This window comes from Chiloscyllium plagiosum, unplaced genomic scaffold (genome assembly GCF_037043375.1).
Source record: "Chiloscyllium plagiosum isolate Xiang-an unplaced genomic scaffold, Cpla_swu_hap1 HiC_scaffold_17, whole genome shotgun sequence".
NCBI lineage: Eukaryota > Metazoa > Chordata > Chondrichthyes > Orectolobiformes > Hemiscylliidae > Chiloscyllium > Chiloscyllium plagiosum.
This window is the reverse complement of record NW_028270155.1, coordinates 50809535-50836452: the sequence shown is the minus strand read 5'-3', so window position 1 is coordinate 50836452 and position 26918 is coordinate 50809535. Positions and strand designations below refer to the sequence as shown.

The following is a 26918-nucleotide window of genomic DNA, read 5'->3' as shown; positions in this document are numbered from 1 at the left end:
TATGCCACTCCCCATTATAGAACAGCATGGAGACAGTTAATGAGAGGCATGGCAAAAGGAATATTTCCATGACTTTGTTCCTGTGCAGTCAGTGGCTGAAAGTGCTGTCTTGAGGGAATTATTTGAAAGAACAAAAGTGCTGTCTGAAATTTTTGTGCCACTGGTACTTCAGTCAACACAACAGCTTGCTGCAAAAAGTGTGTGCTACACATAGAGAGGCTTTTTATTGCTCTTTTTTAATCTTAGAAACCCAGCAGTGATGATAAAGGTATCTGTGACATTTGCAATTTTCTATGCACCAGCCCACTCCATTTTCTTCCTTAGTGCCACTTACATGGTACAGTAAGTCTGTACCATTGAGAATAATTACAGTCTGCATAAAATGAACAGTGTAATACGAACACAGCTTCCTGTAATTGCCTTTTCATTATTTGCTAACAGTGAGCTACTCAGTCATAAGGAAATAAAATTGCATAGTAATTGACTGACGATAGGAAGCTGAAACAAATTCCACAAATATGATAATTTTCACGTAGCCATAACTCTTACCCCCCTCCCCATTTTGAAGGAGTTTAAACCATTTATTCTGTAAAGTAAAACTACCATTGCCTGGATTGAAAGAAAATTGTAGTATTAACATTTGCATCTGTTTAGACTGGAACATCCCATTAGCTGTATTAGGGGTAGACCAAGGTTATTTTCCATTTTGTAACTGTAGCCTCTGACCTGAATTGGATTTTGAGCTTTGTTTGTTGCAGAAGCTATGTCATGGAAACCTGTTAGCTGTGGGCTAATTATTTTAACCTCTGTTTAGTTAACCTTAGGAAATGTAAGATACTTACATAGGGGAAGCTATGCTTTTAGCACAAACAGATTTTCTAAATTAAGTACACTGTCTTTGCCAGAAGCTTTATCATTTAGATTTGTAACAAACCCTACTTTTGTTCTTGGCTTGAGCTTTGCTAGATTACTGATCTGCTGATTAATAGATCATTATTTATATAGCTTGCAGCCTTCCTTTTTTATAATTATGATTGTGTATCACAATTATCTAATATAGCAAAACCCAAATCAAATTAGTATTTCACGAACCAGACTAACCTGATTGGTATGAATACCTGCGATACAACCCTACTAACATTTAACAGTAGAAGTCACTTATACTGCTTGAAGGATTTGTTTGTATTTTCTCGGTATGATGATTGCTATTCTGTAATTAGTTCCATAGGGACAGTACATGCTAACAGTTAAAGAATAATTACAGCCCATGAAATATTAAACTGCCTAATACAACCTTTTGTTGAGAATTCGCTGAGGATAATTTCATGCAACAAGTAATCCACAGTTTTCATTCTGTACCATGGGCATGCTTTTCACTCACAAAGAAGAGAATTTTGGACAGAGGTAAGTAGCGTCTAAAATGATAATATTTCAAAACATCAAAGTGTATTCAAGGCCAACAGCTTTGTTTAAATCTATCCTCCTTTATTTTCATATGCAGTACATCTTGAAAGTCTATACAATGCATGTTGAGAATGAGCTGGAATGTAATTTTCTAATTTCACTTAACAAAATATAAATGAACCACTTCTGAGACTCTATTTCTAGAGTATTGTATTTTTGTGCACTGTGTGTTTTGATTATAATTTGGAATGTTTAACATCAAATCATTTTCAGAAAAAGATAGACCAAACCACATAAGGCAAATTATTGTTGACAGGGCATTTCATAACCTGCTACAATTGAGAGATTCTAAAATGGTTACATTTTAAAATATCTTAGAGTGTTAACAATAGCTTACTTTTGGTGAACATACGAACAATTAATACCATCATGTTTCAATTCTCCTGATCCTTATGGTTAGAATAATATTTTGAGTTGTTCACTTCCTGGGAAACTGAGTGCTGAGAGTAAACCACTGATTTAAATATTTGTTTTGGCAATTATATTTGGTAACATATTTCAACACAGAAGAAGATAATTTATAATCCAGGTAGTCAATCATAAATCAGAGGTAATGGCAATCACTATGAATCAAAAGCCTCAGGAACTAAGAGACAGATCTAGTGCTGTTAATATAATCATTGCGTTTTCTATAGCCAATTTATTCTTTTCTTTTCAGCAGAAGGTTCCCAATCTCAAAGATAAAGAATAATGAATTGAAAACTATGGTAAAGACTTTATTCAATGTGAGGAGGATTTGATAACTTTAATTAACAAATTATGAAGGTCATCTACACTCTGAGGATAAAATCTTTACGGTTTGCCATTGAGAGATTTTTTTGTATCCTGACTGTGTAATTGCCAATTGGAACTTTTTAAACATAATAATGGGAATAGTTATTATACAGTAAATGCATTTAAACTCTGCAATAGATTAAATCAGTTTCCTGTTCACATAGAATTCCTATGATCCTTTAAATATAAAAATGTAAGACCAAGAACAGCCAAAATGGCATGAATGGGCTCCTTCACCACTTAATTGTTCTAGAATTCATATAGAGATTATAGCTATCTCTAAGGTCTCTCTAGCAGCCATATCATTTAACTCCAAAGTCAGTTATGATCTACAATAAAACATGCTGCATTTTTTAACTGAATTTATTGTGATATTCAAAATTTTAAAATATGAACTACAATCTAAGATCCCATATTGCTTTTAATTTAATTCATTATTTCACTAACTGCATTTACCATTTGAAATAAATACAATTAATGCCTGTGTTAAAGCACCAAGCAGAGAAATACCATATCAATGTGTGAAGTATTTGTTCATTAATATCATCAGTTGTAACTTTTAGGCTTCAGTTACATGAGAATAGGGGTGGTGATACAGTGCATTTTCTCCATGAAGAAGAGTTGCATCTTTAAAACAATTTTAAAACTTATCTATTTTTCGATGTAAATAAAAGGAAAATACAGAGTAAAACTGATTTCATACCCACTAAACACCAAGAGGGAGCATTAATTCCTCTTTTTGTCACTACTAAAAACAAATCAAACCATGAAACAGAGCAAGAGAAGTAGACAGAGATAGAGTGACTAGGGGCAGGAACAGAAGCAAGCAGTGTGGAATTTCATGTCACTGTCAGCACACTGGTTTTGCAGCTTTATCCCTCTGCCAGGTCATTTTCACAGAAGGAAAAAGTGGTTGATGAGGTAGTGCAATAGAAATTAAGCCTCACTATTCCCAGAGTCATTACAAAAAGAAGACAGAGGGTGGTGGTTGATGGGAAATGTTCATCCTGGAGTTCAGTTACAAGGATCTGTTTTGGGTCCATTGCTATTTGTCATTTTTATAAATGACCTAGATGAGGGCATAGAAGGATGAGTTAGTAATTTTGTGGATGACACTAAGGTTGGTACAGTTGTGAACAGTGCTGAAGGATGTTGTAGGTGGCAGAGAGACATAGATAACCTGCAGAGCTGGGCTGAGAGGTGACAAATGGAGCTTAATGCAGAAAAGTGTGAGGTGATTCACTTTGGAAGGAGTAAGAGGAATGCAGAATACTGGGCGAATGAAGATTCTTGGTAATGTAGATGAGCAGAGAGATCTCAGTGTCCATGTACCTAGATTCCTCAAAGTTGCCACCCAGGTTGATAGGGCAGTTAAGAAGGCATACAGTGTGTTAGCTTTTATTATCAGAGGGATCGAGTATTGGAACCATGAGGTAATGCTGCAGCTGTACATAACTCTGGTGCACCCACATTTGGCGTATTGTGTGCAATTCCAGTCACTGCATTATAGGAAGGATGTGGAAGCTTTGGAAAGGGTTCAGAGGAGCTTTATTAGGATGTTGCCTGATATGGAGGGAAAGTCTTACGAGCAAAGGTTGAAGGACTTGAGGCTGTTTTCGTTAGGAAGAATTAGGTTGAGAGGTGACTTAATTGAGACACTTAGGATAATCAGAGGGTTAGATCAGGTGGACAGTGAGAGCCTTTTTACTAGGATGGTGATGGCTAGCACAAGGGGGCATAGCTGCAAATTAAGGGGTGATAGATATAGGGCAGATGTCAAAGGAGTTACTTTACTCAGAGTATTAGGGGCATCGAATGCACTGCCTGCAACAGTTGGGACTTGATGGGCCAAATGGCCTGTTTCCACACGGTAAGGATTCTATGATGTTCAAATGGTTTTAGTTAATCAGAAGAATGGCTTTTTATAGCACATTGTGCTGCAAGACTAACCCTTCTTCCAATAATTTTGCCAAATCTGCAAGAACTACTCATAAAATATTGCTACTTGAGAACAAAAATAATTTGATTAAAGTAAGCATATAAAGAATAAATAAGAAATTGTTATCTATGCGGAGAACCGCACCTGGTATCTATATGGTCTAAAGTGATTTACTTTGAAGCTTTACTTTTAATTGTATTCACAGTTATAAATGTATGAGTTTATAATTCCAGCAATAAATATATATTGGGAAAACAGATCTTTATGGCAGAAACTAATTATCAAGCTGTTCAATGTTTGCAGATGGCCAATTGAAACATCCAAATTGGTGCCAAATATGGAGACTTCTCCATCTTCCTTACTTCCTTTGATAATCTCCCAGAATCCATCGTTGAGCCAATTCCCACATTCCAACCCAAGTTCTAGCAAATCCAGGTTCTCTCTCATTGCTGCTGCTGAATCAAAGGATGACCTTTATCCCTCTACTGCCAGGTTTTAGAATTTGCATCTCAATGCTACCAATTCTCAGAACTGTTATAACGGAAATAAATTGATCCAAACTGCACTGAAGCACAGCTAAATGCCTTGCTTGACTATGCCTATCCCAATCTAGTAATAGTCAAGACCCTAAGTTTACAGTTTACATCAGAAAATGAACAATCAGAGACTTGAATTCCTAAAACACAGTTAGATTGCACAAAATACCTAAATTAGTTCTTTTTATTTGTTCTTCGGATGTGAGCAGTGCTGTCCTTGAGAAGAAACTAATGAGTGCATTCACAGGCTCATACAGTCCATGTGACATGGATAGGAAGGGAGGATGGAGTTCTAGGACTTTTACACAGTGATAGTGAAGTTAAAAATTCTAAAACATAGTTTCAAGTGAGGAAAATGTGCATATATATTTCTTGTACACACTACTCCCACAGTGTGCTGATGATCATGCAACTGAAAGTTGAAGATGGCAGATGGGGTGTTAGTCAAGCAGGTTGTTTTGTCCTAAAAGGAGTTGAAGTTGTTCAAGCTGCATTCTTCCAGACAAGAATTTCGTCAGGTTCTTGACGTGTGCCTTGTAGAAATTGGGCAGGCTTTGGGAAGACAGATGGTGAGTTATGTGCAGCAACTTCTGACTTATGATTATAGCCACAGTATTTTCATGGCTGGTTCAATTAAGTTTCTGGTCAATGGTAACCTTATGGATGTTGATAAAAGGGGATACCAAAGATGATAATGCCATTGAATGGACTTACCAGGTACAGACATAGAGGAGCCACATCCTTTAGCTGAGGATGATGGGAGGATACGCCAGAATGGAAAGATCTGCATGTTGGAGTTTCAGTATAAGATGGAGAGATGCATGAGGAAGGATCATAAAATACTCTGAATAGGCTTCAACAAGCACAATACCCTTTATAACCAATCAACACACCCAGATAATCCCTTCATTTCCACCTGAAATCAAATACCAATGAATGCAGCCAAGTCTGTCCATCTTTGTTATCGTAATCACTGAGATGAGGGGCAAGGATAGAGCAGACAAGAAGGAACTTTTCTACTTGCTGGATCAATGCAAGGGGCATAAGTTTTAAGGTAAGGCGCAGGAGATTTAGAGCAGCTGTAAGGAAACGATTTTTCACTCAGAGCATTCTGGGAATCTAGAACTCACTGCCTGAACAGGTGATAGAAGTAGAAACTCTCATAATGTTTAAGAAATATTTAAACATAAACTAGCAATGCCATGGCGAAAGTGAGGACTGCAGATGTTGGAAATCAGAGTCGAGTGTGTAGTGCTGGAAAAACACAGTAGATCAGACAGTATCCAAGGAGCAGGAGAATCAACGTTTTGGGCATAAGCCCTTCATCAGTACTAACAATGCCATGGCATACAAGGCTATGGGCCAAGTGCTGAAACATAGGATTAGTATGGTTGAGTACTCATTTTTTTACTGATGCAGAATCAGTGGGACAATGGGTGCTGGAGACCTCTGATTCTATGAGTCGATATTGATACAGTGTACTTGCTGGAGTATCATTGATCAGGCAAATGATTACTTTGCATACCACATGAATAATGTAAACAAGGCAATTTAATCAAAAAAAAATACAATCTAACATTGGAGCATACCAGCTTTGTGCAACCACCACTGGTCACAGTGATGTGGCATGATCCTATCTTTTCATGTTCTTTCTATGAAAAAATGAGACACAACTCTAAACACAAAGGCAGAACATTTTTCAACTGGATAGACATGTAATCTCTGTGTCATGCATTATTCCTCTGACTGACAATGAGATTTCCTAGGTTACATCAGCACTCCCACTTTTTTGCCACTTGTACCACAATGGAAGTATGAGCCTGCAAGTTCTGTCCATGGGCATCCAGGCCTCATGACGTATCTGCTACTGAGCCTTGAACTGGATTCCACTGCTTGCCAGCTCTATCACCTCACTGAAAAACACTGGTTGTTATTCAATTAAAACTATGATCTGTCACCACCATTCAACTGGTATGTAATAAATAATTAAGCCTTTCCATACATTGTGCCTTAATGGACCCCGCAACTGCTAACTTTCACTACAGTCTTTATCCAGTTTCTTTGGTCAGATGGGAAAATCTCCTGATGTCATTGATGGGGAAGTAAACCTTCTGCTTCCCCAGACACCTCGAGAGAACCTGCAGGAAGGCAATATGAATGACAAGACTATGCATTTTCTCCTTGAATAGGAAGATCAGAGTGATGCCCTGGGGGGGGTCGCTGGTAAAGAGAAAGGCTGTGAGTTCCTTCTGATGTCGTTGGCCTCAGGAATGTGAGCTTAGTGATTTCCTGGAGTTCATATCAGTCTCTGCCACAACAATGCTTCTGACTTGTAGGCACTGCAGGCATGTCCAGGTGCTGCTTAACAATGGTACCTGGATCTCCAAAGCTGTCTAGGAGAAAGTGAGGACTGCAGATGCTGGAGTACCAGAGTTGAAAAATGTGGTGCTAGAAAAACACAGCAGGCCACGCAGCATCCGAGGAGCAGGAGAATCGATGTTTCAGGCAAAAGCTGAAGAAGGGCTTATGCCCGAAACGTCGATTCTCCTGCTCTCCAAAGCTGTCACCTAACAACATGTTCAGCAACTTCTTGCTGGCCACTGTTGCATCATTGATCGGTTCACACATCTCCACATGTATTTTATTGCTACCGTTTGAAATTCTGAAATGGGCCCGAAAGTGGCTGGGGCCAAGCCAGGCCAACCAAGTCACAGTGGTTTTTCTCTCCAGATGCAGCGTGACCTGCTGAATATTTCCAACATTTTCTGTCAGAGGAATGCTGCTTGATACATCTTCCAATGTTAGATTGCATTATTTGTTTGATTAAATTGCCTTGTTTACATTGTTTATGTGGTATGCAAAGTAATCATTTGCATGATCAATGATACTCCAGCAACTCTTGTCATATCTCAAGCAACTGCACTTTTGCTCTTGTAAGACCAAGCTCTTGTTTCCTGGCACTCTGCAAATGTGCATCAAACTCAAACAGAGTGCACACAGAGTGTTCTGAATTCCCAAAAGTTCATGTAGAATTAATCATATATGCAATATTTCAATGTGGAAACTTTATCTATACTGTCCTTTGCAAATGGAACTTATGCCAAAAAAGGCAATCAAAATACATTTGGACAGTTTGAATTGAATTATTTGTGTGCATAATTCCGCAGTAAAACTTCTCATATAACAGCATTAATTGATAATTTACAGTAGAATGGCTGGTGTGGAAAATAAAGTGCCATTTTAGTACATTAAGGGGTGTTCTTTAGGAGTTGTGATGAAGCATCAATAATTTGAAAAAGCACAGAGAGTGTTTTTTGCTTGAACGTATGACATATCTCACCAGAACTTCATTCTGATGCTGAGCATGGGAACATAATTGTTCCTCTCTAGTACTTTCTCAGGATGATGAACACAATATTCATTATTCAAGATGATAATTACAAAGTATGTGGAAGGAGAGGTGTAGGCTTTAGGATTTACGGAACAAAAATAGGCCATTTTGTCCCTCTGCACTTTTCTTTCCTCCACGTGAACCATTTAGTTGAGTACCACACTTCTGCTCCTACTTTGCAATCCCACTAATATACCTCTTTTTCAAGAAATAGTGTACTACATTTTAAATTATTTATGGAATGCTTCATTAGTTTACACTTTAAGAATAAAATTGTCTTCAAAATACTTATTATGATCACTTTAATGCATGTTTTGTAGTTATATTGTTTGATATTAACAGTAATGTTGAAGGATGCTTGATTTGATTTTAACTGAACAATCCAGACTTATCACAGGCATGCAAATAATAAGAAGATATCAGAACCACTTGTCTATGTATAGTGCAGAAAAATGTTAATACCTTTTCATTGCGATTGGTGATGTTATGCTACATTTCATTATAAAAGATACTTCATTTTAATAATGTCATGTCATTGAGGTATGAATACTCAATGAACACTATTGTAAGTTTGCTATGTAAATTCTTTATTTGATTTAGAATGACTACAAAACAAATGTTAAATTAGTTTATAGTTTAATCTATATGGAGACATTCTGGCCATGTGTGAATATTGCACAAGTTTAAATCAACTCTTCTTCAGTTAGGTTTTTATTAATGGTAACAAAGCAAGGATTTTGTGAACCTTATCTGATCACTATCTTAGCAAACCTTGTTGTAAGTGCATGTGTCAGATGAAAACAGGATTAAACTTTATCATGAAGGCCCCTGTGGTAAAATAGCCTGCCAACATTCACTGTTCAGGCTCTCACATGAATAAATGGCAGTATTTACAAAAGGATGATGACTACCTGTGGAACTGCATCCCAGCAGGGTATCAGTACTTTCAGGAGAGGAGGAGAAGGGAGAGAATTAGCAAGAGATAAAAAGAACTTTGTTGAACTTTGTTCTTTTTAAGGGAAAAAAGGTGTTCATATCTATTTGAATAAAATGGCATTGAACTTAAAGCATTTCTTTGATTATCTGCAGAACAACCACAAAACAGAATTGAAAAAGTATGACACCTGGTGGGATCTGAACTGTGATGCACAATTGCTGAGAAATGAAATGAGATCGCTTGTGAATTCAGTTGTTGCAGCTGTGTCTTTAAAGGTAACTGTTCCAAACTTTTCTGATTAATGTTTACAATAATTGCATAAATGCTAGAATTAAAAGCAAAAATACACAATTCTGATTAGGAATGTTTTGGAAAATGCAGTATGTGCAGAGACTATGCAAATCATATTACACTGCCTCTGAAATATCTTAGGTCACAATCCTGACTGTTATCCTGATGGCATTCTCCAAAAGTAGAATCTCTACCAGACTTTGGGGATCAGTGGGAGGATACTTCATTGTATAGGGTAGGGAGCAATTTGGATTATTCCTGCCCATAACCTAGAAATGCAAACCAATACATGCCTAGGGGTAGTTGACTGCCAGAATTGCTCATGTTTTCCCCTTATCAGTGGTATATTTTCCTACTAGGCATGGTGACCACTAAGATGTTTGAAGAAAAAAAAATTGAAATTCATTTTGGTGAAGAGCATGTGGCATCCGGATCTTGCTCGCTCCAGCAGCACATATACTAAAATTGGAACGATACAGAGAAGATTAGCATGGCCCCTGCGCAAGGATGACACGCAAATTTGTGAAACGTTTCATATTTTTAAAGCCCGGCTAGCTCAGTCAGTAGAGCATGAGACTCTTAATCTAAGGGTTGTGGGTTCGAGCCCCACGTTGGGCGCTGTGTTCCACTTTGAAGTTCTAAATTGGAGAAAGGCCAATTTTGACAGTATTAGGCAAGAAGTTTCGAAAGCTGATTGGAGGCAGATGTTTGCAGGTAAAGGGACGGCTGGAAAATGGGAAGCCTTCAGAAATCCAGAGAAAGTATATTCCTGTCAGGGTGAAAGGGAAGGTTGGTAGGTATAGGGAATGCTGGATGACTAAAGAAATTGAGGATTTGATTAAGAAAAAGAAGGAAGCATATGTCAGGTATAGACAGGATAGATTGAGTGAATCCTTAGAAGAGTATAAAGAAAGTAGGAATATACTTAAGAGGGAAATCAGGAGGGCAAAATGGGGACATGAGATAGCATTGACAAATAGAATTAAGGAGAATCCAAAGAATTTTTACAAATATATTAAGGACAAAAGGGTAACTAGGGAGAGAATAGGGCCCCTCAAAGATCAGCAAGGTGGCCTTTGTGTGGAGCCACAGAAAATGGGGGAGATACTAAATGAATACTTTGCATCAGTATTTACTGTGGAAAAGGATATGGAAGATGTAGACTGTAGGGAAATAGATGGTGACATTTTGCAAAATGTCCAGATTACAGAGGAGGAAGCGCTGGGTGCCTTGAAATGGTTAAGAGTGGATAAGTCCCCAGGACCTGATCAGGGCCTCTTGCTGAGATATTTGTATCATCGATAGTCACAGGTGAGGTGCCGGAAGAAGGGCGGTAAAGACAAGCCAGGGAACTATAGACCGGTGAGCTTGACATCGCTGGTGGGCAAGTTGTTGGAGGGAATCCTGAGGGACAGGATGTACATGTATTTGGAAAGGCAAGGACTGATTCGGGATAGTCAACATGGTTTTGTGTGTGGGAAATCATGTCTCACAAACTTGATTGAATTTTTTGAAGAAGTAACAAAGAAGATTGATGAGGGCAGAGCAGTAAATGTGATCTATATGGACTTCAGTAAGGCGTTCGACAAGATTCCCCATGGGAGACTGATTAGCAAGGTTAGATCTCATCGAACATAGAACTAGCCATTTGGATACAGAACTGGCTCAAAGGTAGAAGACAGAGGGTGGTGGTGGAGGGTTGTTTTTCATACTGGAGGGCTGTGACTAGTGGAGTGCCACAAAGATCGGTGCTGGGCCCTCTACTTTTTGTCATTTAAATAAATGATTTGAATGTGAGCATCAGAGGTATAGTTAGTAAGTTTGCAGATGACACCAATATTGGAGGTGTAGTGGACAGCGAAGAGGGTTACCTCAGATTACAGCAGGATCTGGACCAGATGGGCCAATGGGCTGAGTAGTGGCAGATGGAGTTTAATTCAGATAAATGCGAGGTGCTGCATTTTGGGAAAGCAAATCTTAGCAGGACTTATACACTTAATGGTAAGGTCCTCGGGAGTGTTGCTGAACAAAGAGACCTTGGAGTGCAGGATCATAGCTCCTTGAAAGTGGCGTCGCAGGTAGATAGGATAATGAAGAAGGCGTTTAGTATGCTCTCCTTTATTGGTCAGAGTATTGAGTACAGGAGTTGGGAGGTCATGTTGCGGCTGTACAGGGCATTGGTTATTGCATGCAATTCTGGTCTCCTTCCTATCGGAAAGATGTTGTGAAACTTGAAAGGGTTCAGAAAAGATTTACAAGGATGTTGCCAGGGTTGGAGGATCTGAGTTACAGGGAGAGGCTGAACAGGCTGGGGCTGTTTTCCCTGGAGTGTCGGAGGTTGAGGGGTGACCTTATAGAGGTTTACAAAATTATGAGGGGCATAGATAGGATAAGTAGACAAAGTCTTTTCCCTGGGGTCAGAGAGTCCAGAACTAGAGGGCATAGGTTTAGGGTGAGAGGGGAAATATATAAAAGAGACCTATGGGGCAACCTTTTCACGCAGAGGGTGGTACATGTATGGAATGAGCTGCCAGAGGATGTGGTGGAGGCTGATACAATTGCAACATTTAAGAGGCATTTGGATGGGTACATGAATAGGAGGGGTTTGGATGTATATGGGCTGGGTGCTGGCAGGTGGGACTAGATTGGGTTGGGATATCTGGTCGGCATGGACGGGTTGGATCGAAGGGTCTGTTTCCATGCTGTACATCTCTATGACTTTATGTTCATTATGAGCCAATGTTTCTCAATCAGTGTATTAGCTGCCACACAGACATCAGGTCCTCCAAGAGTCTGAGGATGGAGCTTCTGAATTAAGAAGTCTCAGCCTCTACTCTGTCCCTTATACAAAGTCATTAGGCACCTAATGGACATTGCAGAGACCTGATACATCCAAATGTAATTGTCAAAAATGTGAATTCAAACAACTGAGCACCAAGTTGTTTGTTTTGTCCCATGTAGTTTTCAGTTTTTATTGGATGTATGCAGGACACTTCACATTTCTCCATTTTTACATCACTTGTGGGTAGTTTTATTGCTCAAATTTATTTCTCTGAATATTTATTTCTGTGTTAATGCATTGATTATACATAAGTGTAATTGCAGTTGTGTCATCATATCATTTAAACTTTAGAAAACCTTATTTGTAATTTCTTTCTACCTCCAATATCAGCTGCTAAGACTCTTCAGGCAGAAAGGCGATTCAGACATAAGCCACTGCTTATCATTGTTACAAGGGTTTAAGTGACGTTCTATAATAATTTGCCTTTGCAACAATGAAGTAAGAAATTGCAGTGATGATTTTGCAATTAGTTGATTGATATCAAAACCCAATCATCTTCAAAACTTGTGTCAACGATGATAAATGATTTGTGGTATTCTATTGCTTGATTTAACTTATTTCCTGGTTATTTAGTCAATTCCTTCCAAGCAACCTACTTAACTTATATAGTGTATATATATAATATATGCACACACACATATCTAATATATATATATATATATATATATATATATAAATAACATGCAAGTGACATTTAATGCAAAACTCTCATTTCGTGCAGCTGGTGGTACAATTTGCTTTGGAATTGAACTGGAATAAACCAGTCATCTAAATCACTGCCCATCACCTAGAAATATATTTGAATTAATTTCACGGATGGTTGCTGAATACTGGCACCAAATGTTCCATTCCCCAGCCCCTACGAAAAGGAGTAGAAAAAAATGAAAGCTTCTTTCTCACCTTGCCACTGCTGCAGTTTTTCTGAGTTTTTCTCCTTTGTGTGCTTGACATGCAACTCTGCCTCATTTAGTCTCTTTTTCCATGTCACTGAACTTCCATATTGGTTCTACTACATTTTATTTTTTATTTGTCTCTCTTTACTGGGCATCTCATTTACCTAAGTTGTCACATTAGATTGCTAGGTCCCTATTTCAGACATCTATCCTATTGAGCTCATCAGCTCAATACCTCCAAAATATAATCAAGGGGCCAGGGAAGAGTTTTAAAAAGAGGCTGCTTAAACACTCAGAAGAAACTCCAGTCAGGAATTTCTAATTTTTCTTCCATCTAACGTGGAATGAATTTCTTACAAGTTAGACTCCCATAGCACTGTTAACGTATAAAAATAAAATGTGCCACTTTCTCTTCGTGTTATCTCTGTTCTCATCAGTAGTGCTTGTTTGTAATTTCACCTGTTACTTAATTTGCTATTAAAGTCCTCAATTCTGGTTTAATGTGCTGCAGCCTACATCATTGTCTGAAAGTTTACTGGGCACCAACGTAGTGTATCAAGGTAAAAGAGTCTGAAATGATTAATAGTGAGGAGTGGTGTCATCAGGGTCTTCCTCACAGTCTCTGTAACAATGTTTATTACATCAGCGTAACTCGTATGAAGCTACTATGTTTAAGACTGGATTGTCTTCTCATTCAACTACCAAAGCTCATTCATTATGATGAGCATTGGTGATAATTCATTTTACATTACAAGACATGTTACTCCCAGTGTTGGCTGAATACTTTTGTCCCAGTGTGGGAAGTATGAAGCGACAAGGTCATTCTTGATCTCACATACAGTGTCAAGACAAATTTGAAAAGGAGCAGTTAACAATAAGCATTCATGAAAATAAGTGAATGTTAGATTAAAAGAGTGTAATGAAGGACAGAAAAAAAATGATAGATTTTTTTGAAAAATACAAGATCAATAGTTGAACTCTTGCAGAGAATAGGGTCCCATATGCAAGGGCTGACTGCAAGATTTGAAAATACAACGGAATCTGTGCACAAGAGAAAAACACAGATCAGATTAGATCTCAGAAAAGTAAGAGTAATTTGAATGGGCAACACCATACAGACAATTACATAAGTTTGATGATTTTAGGGCAATTCATTAATTTTTATAATTTTGCTGTGGATGCCTGGAAGTTGAGTGTTCAACATATAGTTATTGTGGACTTCTTAGAGATTTACCAAGGAATAGCATTGATGAAAGTTTGACAACAGGTTCCTACTGTCTGAACTATAATTTCATGTTGCAAATGAAATTCACAAATGATTCTGAGTTGGTTGGACTCTTGCCTCTGTAATAGAAGATGGCGGGTTCAAGTTTCCACCTCGGAGTTGAGCACAAAATCAAGGCTGACTCTACTCTGCAGTGCTGAGAGATTGCTGCACTATCAAAGGTATCATCTTTCAAATGAGATCTTAAACTGAAGTCCCATCTTCCCTCTCAGGTGGATTTAGAAGATGTCATAGAGTTATGTGAACAGGAGCATGGCACTTCTCCCTGTCAACCTGGCCTATCTCTCAATCAACAACATGAATGCTGATTGTCTTTTGTTGCATATCACATTGCCATTGTGTAAGCTTGTTATGCACAACTGGATGCTGCATTTCATAAATTACCACTATAATTACACTTCAGAAGTACTTCATTGATTGCAAAGTAGCTCGGGAAGTCCAGTGTTCATGCAAGACACAATATGAATGCAAATCTTTCTTTCTAAAACAAAAATTGAAACCAGTTTTGAAAATTAAATGAGCTCAGTGATGAAATTGCAGTCATTAAAATTTCACTTTACTGTGCAATCTTGGTAATCTATCTTCGAATTAATGTAGGCAAATTATTTACTTTGAGTCATTGACAATATATGATGTGTTTCCTTTTTCTTGCACAGAAAGATTCATTGTGCTTCCCTACATAGTTAAAGTGTGGCGTGTTATATGCAAGAGCTTTCATCATGCGTGGAATTTTCATACAAATAAACAAAAATCCTGCATTCTCCATCAAGAAGATTGTAGGGTTGGAGAAACTCGCACAAAATTCCACAACTGGAGTCTCATAAAAATGTGAGATTTAGCGTACATGACATGGAAATTGTGAAGTATCACATTGGCCACGAACATGTTGAATGCTGCAGAGATTTTCTTTTGCCTCAAAACATGGGTGCAGTAGCCATAAGTGAATATATTCTGATGGAACTGAAGGATAATAATCAGGCACCCTGAATCACATTAGTCATACAAGTATGACTAATAACAGATTTTAGTGCAGATTGTCAGCAGTGCGTGATAACGTCCAAGCTCACCTGGAAGATAGTAATTGAGATATTTTGCCTGATATAACCACAAGTATAAACACAATTGTCCCTGAAGTGGCAGGGACCATGAAAGCCATTCAACTGCTCTGAATTTTATGACATAGCATTAACAAACATGTCAAAAATTTATGCAGTTAAATTGTCTTTTTAGCTAATTTTAAAAAAAGACAGCTATTACAAAACCAATGTGAATGATTGATTGCTCTTTTTGTTGCTTCTAGCCAAATTTCATTCTCCTAACTTGCCTGTGTGAAATCCAAGTATCCCTATGGTTTCAGTATTATTTTGTTAAAATAGTCAAAAAATGCTTAATTCCCTTGGTATTGTAATCCTTATGCATCCTTTTTTATTTATAACCCCTTGTTAACTTCTTGTTTTTCACCTGATTTTATTTCTAATCTTCTATACTTGGCATCTCATCCTGTAATCCCATTGTAAAATTGAATTGGCCACCACATTTATGGAAAATCTATGTAACTTCACCTGAATTCCTATCTTTCAACTCTAGCAGTTCAACCTCCTATGTCATGTGCGGCAATTCTTCATATTCTTTTAATCAGTGTTGCAGTAAGTGGTTGTAAGCTGAGATGTACTTTGCCAGGGAATTTAGTATTCCCTAGTTTGCCCTTTTTGTTTAGCTGATAGGTCATTCATAATAAAGTTTCTGGAAATCATAGATCAGAAAGGGATTTACACTATATTTAAGCTGTTCTGATGCCTGAATTTCCTTCAAGAATTCTTTGGTTATCCATACATCTAATTTTTCTACAATGTTTCCACACAGTATTAATAGCACAACTGAAGATTGCTACTTAAAAGTAAATGGAATGCTACCAGGAATCTGGCTTCCTGAACCATAACTTGCATTTGAAGAAAAGAAAGAATTTGGCAGCTACTCTTTTTAAGTCAAGTGGATCTTGCTTTTAGATGATCAAAAGAAATTTTTTGTCCTGGCATACTTAAGTCTGTCCATGAGAAATGGAAGTCAGGGGTTCTTGAAATTCCAGCCTTAGACTGTAACTAGTTACAGGGCAATTAGCCAACTATCAGTAACTGGCTTAAACACCTTTAGGTGATTTTTTTCATTTGATACTTCAATTTAGCTAAGAGGAACTGAACCATTCTTTGAGATTTCTAAATTAGTGTTTCATTTGCTTTCTTTAGGTCTTGAAAATAAGCTTTGTTTTTGCAGGCTTTTAGGTGGGATACTTACCTTAATCCTCTTATGTTTGTGTGCCTGGAAGTCACACTGTTTGTATGGCTTAGGATTTAATGATTCTGACATTGCTGGAATTTTAAGGTCAAACTAACTTCTTTTTGTTGAATCTATATACATTGTATATTTTTACATATTGTATTGGCAGACTTAGGCTTTTCAGTTTAAGTCTAAAATAATAAATTATAAATAATACATACAATGCTGTGACTCGTTTATTCTTCCAATATTTATTTTGGTAAACTAAATTGTTCAGATTAAAATAGTGAGAATTATAGGAACAAAAGCCATTCATCCAATTTCATTTTCCTCCCTCTTTCACATCAACCCAACATAAAACATTGATGAGATTGGGAAGATGGTTCATGTGGATAAGTAGATGTATGTGTACGATCATTGGAAGATGGAACCTTTGTTCTACTTTGCATTCAAGGATGTCTCATCAAAGAGATAATAGGAAGAAGTGGGAGGGGCTGTGCCCCACTTCAGCAACTGGGGATCTCCAGATTCTAGACAAGGAAGGGCATTGATGGCTTTCCATTTTATATGGAAGATAATGTTTCCTAAAACCTGCCAGTAGAAACCAATGCAGAGGAGAGCCTGCCCCATGAATATAGCAGGGAACAGTGTAATGCAGAAAGAGATTCCATTCTGGATCAGTGGTGCTGGAAGAGCACAGCAATTCAGGCAGCATCCGAGGACAGGCAAAATCGACGTTTCGGGCAAAAGCCCTTCATCAGGAATAAAGGCAGAGAGCCTGAAGCGTGGAGAGATAAGCTAGAGAAGGGTGGGGGTGGGGAGAGATACCGAGTTTGTTTCAGGACATGGTTGAAGAGCTTCAGGGCTGAGGAAATGACCTGGGAGTTGCAGTGAGAGAGAGACTCCCTGAGATTCTTGTAGAGAGAGGAGGAAAACTTCTTCAAGGCAGGCATCCTTGCAAGAGGATTCGCAGTAGGGTTAAAATCAACGAGGTAAAAACAATGACTGCAGATGCTGGAAACCTACTGCACTCCAGCATAGTAAGTTTTTCAGCACAAGCACATGGAGAGGTCCAAGTGCCGGTTCACAAGTGGATTCTACATCTATTGTGGGTGACCTGGCACATTAGATCCTCTGTGTCATAAGAGAGGAATGTAGAATACAGTCAGGTTTATTGTCACATATGCTCAAGCACAAGGATACATGAGTACAGTGAAAAGTGTAAAAAGCTGCAATTTCTGATACCATCTTAGGTACAAAGATACCTAGGTATAAAATCTTAGGTATAAATTAGAAAAATAAACAAATAAAAATAAAACTTCAGCATTACAGTCTTTCTAAAGCATGGAGTCCACAGTGGATTTCACCTCGAGGAGACCGGGAGTCCGTGCCGGCTTCCTCGAGCCCAGGAGGCCGCGCTGTACTTCCTCAAGACTGGGAATTTGTCAAGGATGGAGAATATTGTCTATAGCAAGTGCTAAAGGTATCTTTCTAATCGTGATAATGATGGTTATAGTTCTGTTAGTTCACTGAGTAGAATTTGTTGATTTGAGACGGTGTGTAAAGATTGGCTTGGATAACAAAGGCTCTGGCATTATAATTAAGTGTGAGGGCATGTATCAAAACGTGCTTCACAGTATGAAAGGTTACATCTCATTCTCATTTCTCTTTAATGTCTCACAAGGCTCCAGCACTGCTCACTCAAACTCACCTTCCTATTGCTCACTACACCCTTACCCCAGGCCAACTCGTCCCTTGGGCATGAGGAGACTCATTTGTGATCTGCTGATATTCGACCAGCACAAATACAAGCACATCAGAGGACGTGGTACACATTTAAAATCAGGGGTGTGTAGTGAACAGCACCACAACAGAGTATGCAAGAGAGACATCTTTTCACAGTTCCCTTTCAAGGATGTGGAAATTCACCATGATGCTCAAGTGGGTAAGGAGGGAGAGTTTCAGGAATCAGCTTCTGGGAGCACAGTAATTAAGCCACCAGTAGTAAGTATGTGGATGTCAGAGAGGGTTAGTATGATCGCTTCTTGGCCTTTTGGCTCGGAATGTGTGTAGTTCCTGAGGACCAGAGGAAGAGATTCTGCTCGAGTGCTGCAGGTTCGACGCAGCGGACGTGTGCTGGCGAGGGAGAAACCACGAGGATCGTGTTGCGAGTCGTCGGATGCTGGAGACCATCGCTGGATTGTGATTGGACATTGGAGGATCGTTTGGTTGTGCTGACCTGCTCTTGGTGGATCTTTATGCTGGCTTCGGCCTAACGCCAATTCAGGTACCAGCCAACCTCAGAGCTATGGCCTCAGCAGCCGCTCGCGGCCCAGGCCAGGGCATTCGCAACATAGTCAGGGTGACTGTGAAGAAGGTGGAGGAGCACATACCAGTCGATCGGATGGTGCGCATGAAGATTTTGCTGGAGAGTTGCGGGTTCAAAACAGTGGACGTGTACTGCCTGCAGGATTTCCCTGCGGCAGGCTATTTTGACGTGACCTTCAGGAGTGTGAAGAATTGTGAGCTGCTCATGAAGATCTTCAAGGAGAAGGAAGGGGAACCTCTGTTCTCCATCTTGTCGGTGGTCCCGTTGCATGTGCTTCCTGCGCACAGGAGTCGGGTTGTAACAATCCACATGTAAAACCCCCCACGTCCCAGCAGCAGATGTCCTGACCTTTCTGAGAAGATACGTCCAGGTCGAGGGAGAGAGTACCGATGTGGTCGATCCGTTCGGGATCTGGACCAGCGAACGACAGGTCAGGGTAACCCTGAGGGTTGATGCCGGTGGGAACATCCTCCACACACCCTCCAGCTTTGCCATCAGAGGAAGCAGAGGTTACCTGACCTACGCAGGGCAGCTGAAAGTGTGCCGAACCTGCGGGAGGTCAGGCCACATGGTGGCGGATTGTAAGGTGACCGTCTGTTAAAACTGCAAGCAGGAAGGCCACCCGACCAAGGAATGTAAGGAGTCCAAGAACTGTAATCTGTGCGGAGAGGCGGGCCACATGTACAAGGCCTGCCCAAGACGAGGGGCCGCCACCTATGCACAGATGGCCGGAGGTGGCAAAACGAGACGTGGACCGCCTAAGACCAGCAAGGTACCACAAAACAGCACGGGAACGGTGTCTGGAGGCACCCAGAAGGAAGGGCAAGCTGTAGCGGAGCAGACGGCAGACAGTGGGGAGGTGCAGCAGCCGATCCAAGCTCCTTCAAGACAGATGGAGGAAATGGAAGAGGAGGGGACAAAGGAGGCAGAGGATTGGATTACTGTCAAAAGCAGGAAGAGGAAACCTCACAAGGCCCCCAAAACCACTCAGCAAAAGGGGGAAGCGACACCTACACGACGAGGATACAGGCAGCTCCTCTGACGGTGAGGACGGGCGCAAGGAGGGTCGTCACCAGAGGAAGAGACAGAGCGCCGTGGGGAAAAAGGAGGGCAGCACCGCCCAAACAGGAAAAGACTATCCCTCTGAGGCGATGGATAAAGGCCTCCCCCCACCTGGTGAGAACCAAGAGGTACCCACCGGCCCACAGCTCCAGGTAACTGGGAGCAGCAGTCCTGTGACAGCCCCACTGTCAGATGGAGAACCGGACTGTGCGGACCCTGGGCCTGACCCAAAGACACCAGAGCAGGGAAATCGCCCCAACGTGGAGCCAGACAGCTACCTCAGCCCTGGGAGGGTCCAGCAGTTTGCCATCACCACGGGGATGCACACAGAGAGGCAAGAGCAGCAGCAAATGGACACTTGTAACCTCGTAAGCTGTTAAAATGGGGATAAGAATTGCCAGCATCAATGTGTGTAGCATCAAATCGGCTACGCGATGTGTATCTACGATGGCCTTCCTGGCCAATGTTAAAGCCAACGTCCTGTTTCTGCAGCAGTGTGGGATACCTTAGCAGCTACAGGAGATGGTCGAGCTTGTGGGCCCATGGGCCAACAGTTTGGTCGGGGGATAACGATAGCCTCGCCTCCGGCCTGGGTATCCTGTTGCGAGGAGGCAACGTCACTATCTCCGAGGTTAAGGAGGTGGTGGGCGGGCGCCTCCTCGTCACCGATGTCATGTACATGAATGCTCCCCCTGAGACTAATTAATGTGTACGCCCCAGTGGGTAAGAGTGAACGGTTGGCCGTCCTGCAGCAGCTTCCACTGTTGCTGGCTATGTCCAGGCCGATCATTCCAGCCGGAGACTTCAACTGTATCATTGATGCAGATGGACGATCTGGTGGGGTGGACAGTAAACTGGACGCCATGTCCAGAGCCCTGATGGACATGGTAAAAGATGCCAAGCTGCATGACGTCGCTCAGCGTAGATACACCTGGTCACGGGCAAACGGGTCTATCCGCTCAAGGATAGATTACCTGTATGACCCGAATGCTTTCGGTCAGATCCACCGACGTCAAGCCGGTGTTCTTCTCTGACCACTGCCTCCTGCTGGCTGACTGTCACCTACAGGATGAACAGCGGGCTGGTAAGGGAACGTGGAAGCTGAACACAAAGCTGTTGACCCCAGGAAACATTGAGGAGCTCAAGAGGGACTACACAGGTTGGAGAACCATGAAGCCCCTCTTTGAGTCCCCAGTGGACTGGTGGGAAACAGTAAAAGGGAACATCAAGAGGCTCTTGATCCTCAAAGGTGTTCAGGAGGTGCGAGAGAGGCAGGGAAAACTGTCCCAGCTCCAGGAAAGTATGCAGAATCTGCTCCTGCTGCAGACGATGGGGGTCGATGTCACGGAGGAACTCAAGGAGGTGAAGGGCCAGCAAATCTTGCTCTTTGCCTCGGAGGCCTCCAAGATAATCTTCCGATCCAGCATCTGCTCCGTGGAGCAGGACGAGACGTGCTCACGTTTCTTCTTCCAGAAGGTGCACAAAGAGAGCTCCGTGCTCAGCAGCCTGAAGGAAGAAGATGGCTCGATAACGACATCTCAGGCTGACGTCATGAGGATCAGCAAATCCTTCTATGCCAGTCTGACGCAAAGCCAGCCGACAGCGCGGCCTCCCAGTCGTTCCTGTCCTCTATCACAGAAGTCTTAGAGGACAGAACACAGGAGAGACTGGACCAGCCACTATCTCTGGACGAGCTGACCAAGGCCCTCGAGTCCTTCGAAAAGAATAGAACTCCTGGAAGCAACGGCTTACTGGTCAAGCTCTATTCCGCTCTGTGGGACTTGATTGGCCAGGACCTGCTGGAGGTGTATGTCAGTATGCTTCTGGCAGGTACCATGAGTGAATCCATGAGGAAAGGCATCATCACCCTCATCTACAAGCAGAAGGGGGAGAGGGAGGAACTCAAAAATTGGAGACCAATCTCACTGTTGAATGCGGATTACAAAATTCTGTCAAAGGTAATCGCCAACCAGGTCAGGTCTGCTCTGGGGTCGGTGAGTCACCCTGACCAAACCTGTGCTGTACTGGGCAGGAAGATCGCTGAGAGTCTCGCACTCCTCAGGGATACGATCGCCTACATGCAGGACAGAGGGTTGGACACCTGCCTGATCAGCCTGCACCAGGAGAAAGCCTTTGACAGGATATCACACAGTATATGAGAGATGTTCTCTCCAAAATGGGCTTTGGGGAGGGAATCTGCAATTGGATCAGACTGCTCTACACCAACATTGTCTCGAACTCAGCACCGCCTTCCTAACCTGCAATCTTCTTCCTGACCTCTCCGCCCCACCCCACTCTGACCTATCACCCTCACCTTGACCTCTTTCCACCTATCGCATTTCCAACGTCCCTCCCCCAGGTCCCTCCTCCCTACCTTTTATCTTAGCCTGCTGGACACACTTTCCTCATTCCTGAAGAAGGGCTTATGCCCGAAACGTCGATTCTCCTGTTCCCTGGATGCTGCCTGACCTGCTGCGCTGTTCCAGCAACACATTTTCAGCTCTGATCTCCAGCATCTGCAGACCTCACTTTCTCCACCAACATTGTCAGTGCAGTCTCAATCAATGGGTGAGAATCAGATAGCTTCCCAGTCAGATCAGGAGTCAGGCAGGGCTGCCCTCTCTCTCCTGCCTTGTTTGTGTGCTGCATAGAGCCATTGCCGAGTCCATCAGGAAGGATGCGAGCCTGAGAGGGGTGACTATTCCTGGCAGCGGGGGCCTGCAGGTCAAGGCCTCCCTGTACATGGATGACGTCGCCGTTTTCGGCTCAGATCCGCTGTCCGTGCGCAGACTCATGTGCATATGTGACCAGTTCAAACGGGCCTCGGGGGCCGAGGCAAGAGCGAGTCCATGCTCTTCGGGATCTGGGCCGACTAATCCTCAATCCCCTTCACCGTCAGGACCGACCACCTGAAGGTGCTGGGTATTTGGTTCGGGGGGGGGCTGGGGCGTGCGCCAAGTCTTGGGAGGAGCGTATCAGCAAAGTGAGGCAGAAACTGGGCAGATGGAAGCTACGGTCGCTCTCCATCGCAGGAAAAAACCTGGTCATCAGGTGTGAGGCACTGTCATTGCTGTTATACGTGGTACAGGTTTGGCCTATTCCCAGAACCAGTGCCACTGCAGTCACCCGGGCCATCTTCCAATTTATATGGAGGTCAAAGATGGACCGGTTCCGAAGGGACTCGCTGTACAAAGATCTGGGCAACGGGGTAAAAAATACACCCAATGCCACCCTCACCCTGCATCAAGCTGTGCGTGGATCCCCGGTACGCAAACACCCAGTGTCACTACGTACTGAGGTTCTATCTGTCCCCGGTGTTGGGGAGGATGGACTTGGCCTCGCTGCCGCGGAACGCTCCGAGTAATTGGACCGTTCCGTATCACCTGTCCTTCGTGGAGAAGTTTATGAAGAAAAACACCTTTGACCACAAGTCCATCAGGACGTGGTCAGCACGTAGTGTCCTTCAGACCCTTCGGGAAAAGGAGAGGGCGGATCCTATCGAGCGGTTCCCTGAGCAGATTGTCAAAGCCATTTGGCAGAATGCCTCATCGCCAGAACTTTCCAACAAGCACCAAGACATGGCTTGGCTGGTGGTGAGAAAGGCTCTGCCTGTGAGATCCTTTATACACACCCGGATTCTCAGCCGCACCGCACGCTGCCCTTGAAATGGCTTGGGGGGGGGGGAAACGAGACTATCACACACCTCCTTCTGGAATGTGCCTTTGCAGACGAAGTCTGGAGAGGATTGCAGTGGTGTTTGTCGAGGTTCGTCCTGAGCAGCGCCGTGACGCGGGACTCCTGCTCTATGGTCTGTTCCCCGGGACGCACACCGAGACGAACATCAACTGTGCCTGGAGGATCATCAACTCGGTGAAGGACGCTCTCTGGCTGGTCCGAAACCTGCTGATCATCCAGCTGAAGGAGTTGACCCCGACTGAGTGTTGCAGACTGGCACATTCCAAGGTCCAGGACTATGTGGTGAGGGACGAGCTGAAGCTTGGGGCAACTGCTGCCAAGGCGCGGTGGGGAAAGACCACCGTATAACATCTGCCTGCCTAAGAAGAACAGGGGGCCCACGCAGTCATTTGGGCTCTGCTGACGCCTCAGCTAAATATATGGACATATGATTGATAAACGTACAGACTGTGTATACAAATGATAAATTCTGATCTCTGTATGTAAATGTTTACATATGTATGGCATGACCAACTGTACAGACCATCAAATTCTTTTATGAATAAAGTATATTTTTGAAATTTAAAAAAATGATCTCATTCATGCAGTTGAGGAGTCCATTGCAGTGAATTACATCTTGTCTTAGAGGCATGACCATATGGCTTCAACAAGACAGTGGCCAATCTCTTGGAGTGACACATGCTGCATCACTTGAAGTACATGCAAGAGCAATATATGTGTCTGCAAAAAGGTTAGAGCTCAATCAGTAGCCTGGATTGTCCATTCTGAGGATGAGCACAGACAGCCATGGAAAACATGGCGAGTTACATTTCTTTCACAGGATGTTTGCAGGGTGGGATAATGTTGCTGAAATAGATGACTGCCCAGTAGCTAGCCCCACTAAATCCACTCAAGAGCCAACTTAGGACTGTGAATTCATGAATGAGCAGAGTAAAGGAACTGAGATAATCTCATCTTCTGCCAGCTCCCAATCCTTCTGCCAGAGCTCTAATCTGTGCCAGAAATATAGAAGTTTAGACTGGATTGGGATACCTACGCAATGATGCTCCACAATGCCATACAATATAACAGTTGAGCAGCTTGTCTCCATCTTCTCTGAGATCAAATGTGAGGGCAGTTGGAAAGAGGGTTCTTGAGCACAGGGTGCCATTTTATCTTCATGTGTTCACAATGGTAATGCTTCATTTCACCCTGTAAATATCACAGTTAAGCACTTCATAAATATATACCCAAAATTGTGTTGTGTCTGCTTTTTTGCCATCAATAGTAAAATCTGCAGGATGAAGGTAGTTCTTATCTGTGGCATTGAAGACTGCATGCTAAAGTCCATCTCTCATTGTCATTATCAAGAGCAATGATGTACCCAAGCATTTCTAGCAGTGAAAGGCTGTTTCCTTGTTGAGACCCACAGGTAAGGTTTGCAGATTGAGATGCTCTTTGCAACATTTCGTGTCCATCAATGATTGTCTTTTCAGAGAGGATCAGTGATCATATTGAAGTATCATCTTCCAGTTTAGCAAGTGCACTTCAAGATATTGTAGCTATTGTTATTATGAGATATGATGCCTGGGTACCAACCACTAGTAATTTGTGGTTGGAGTAGAACGCTGCTACCAATCCTCCTTTATATGCTAATGTAAGGGCGCTCAGTGGTCTGTGCTTGAGGATTGACCATCATTTGGTATCAGTAGAAGAGCTCTTATTTTTCTTAATAAGATTTGTTTATTACATTAGAGTAACTATTTACACATTACATTAATTCCTGGAATGTTATTAGACTCTAGCTGATCCTCCACCCAGAGGCTGTGTGACAGCACCAAACTAGACAGAGCTTAGCATATCACAAACATTAATTCTTTCAGTACCACTATTTTGTATAACATCTTCCTGCAAGCTGTTTTTCCCTTAGTTTTAACCCAAAATACATTACTATATATAAGTGTACTACATTTCTCCCTACCAATACACTCCGAAATCTCTGATCTCACAAATTCAAACTCAAATTCAAATTCGGAGCAATCTTGACATCTCACAATCCTTCTGGAAAGTGTTTTTTTAACTTGAAAGATCTTTGGAGTAATGATTGTTGATCTTGATTCTAATCTTCATCTTAAGTGGCCTCTTAACAATGACCGTCATGATGTTCCTCGTTAGTTTCATCTCAATGAAGTATTAATGACCTGGTTTCAAGTCCCACCTGCTCCAGGGGTGTATAATGATATCTCCAAACCCCCTCAACATGAGATGTTAATGGCTGATTATTATGGAGTGAGACCTGTGGTTTCTCTGTACAAAATTCCCCACTATATGGACAATGTACAGTTATTGTTAGTCCATCAACTCTTGCACACCATACCACTTCTAATGACATCCCTTCTCCACAGCCATCATCATTGTTCCAAGTCTGGCAACCACTATATATGGTGACATCTATCATAGTGAGTAGCCATCGATGGGACTGTTCATAGAGTCATAGAGATACACAGCATGGAAACAGATCCAACTTTTCCACGTAAACCAGACAACCCAATTTGACCTAGTCTCATTTGCCAGCATTTGGCCCATATCTCTCTGAACCCTTCCTATTCATATACCCATCCAGATGCTTTTCAAATGTTGTAATTGTATCTAACTCCACCACTTCCTCTAGCAGCATGTTCCATATATGCACCACCCTCTGCGTGAAAAAGTTACTCATTAGGTTCTTTTTTTAAATATTTCCCTTCTCACCTTAATCCTATGTCCTCTAGTTTTGGACTTCTTCAAAACATTTTTATAGTCTTTTGGACTTGGTTATAAATTCAGCCTCTTTGATATGTTGTGAAATTAAGTCTTCAGTTTTCACCCCATGTTGGAATTGGGTGACCCAGTAATGTAGTAATGCTGTATAAATGTTGGTAATTTTTTTTCCAAAGGGATTTGATCATCTGTATCCCTTCCTCAGCTTTCCCATTTGATTGTGGATATCTTGGGAAGCTGTTCACTTGTTGAAATCCAGAAGTGGCTGTATACTGACTAAAAAAACCCATTGAATTGTGTCATTGTCAGATATGACTACATCAGGAATCCCATGGGTAGCAAACATTTCATAAAGGGCCCTGATAACTGCATTCATAGTGCTTGTACAAAATCTTTTTAACTTCCAGTGGGGAAAAAAATATTCAACCCCACCAGGATATGGACTGTCCGTCAAACATAAATAGGT

General features: G+C 41.7%; 1 protein-coding gene and 2 non-coding genes across 3 annotated transcripts in view; all 3 read left to right on the top strand.

Annotated features, from left to right (window-relative positions):
• The first annotated feature begins 1358 nt into the window (after nucleotides 1–1358).
• The window catches only part of LOC148147331 (uncharacterized), a 180408-nt gene continuing 154848 nt past the window's right edge, over nucleotides 1359–26918 (top strand). Inside the window, exons 1-3 of the mRNA XM_087996145.1 lie at nucleotides 1359–1404; nucleotides 2123–2171; nucleotides 9194–9316. Of these exons, the coding sequence (XP_087852271.1) occupies nucleotides 1361–1404; nucleotides 2123–2171; nucleotides 9194–9316 (216 nt within the window). The 5' untranslated portion in view covers nucleotides 1359–1360. The remainder of the gene's footprint in view (nucleotides 1405–2122; nucleotides 2172–9193; nucleotides 9317–26918) is intronic.
• LOC122558751 (U6 spliceosomal RNA) lies at nucleotides 9768–9874 on the top strand. Its single transcript, XR_006314239.1, has one exon. It is a non-coding gene; the product is annotated as a U6 spliceosomal RNA (small nuclear RNA).
• On the top strand, nucleotides 9878–9950 carry trnak-cuu (transfer RNA lysine (anticodon CUU)). Its single transcript has one exon. It is a non-coding gene; the product is annotated as a tRNA-Lys (tRNA).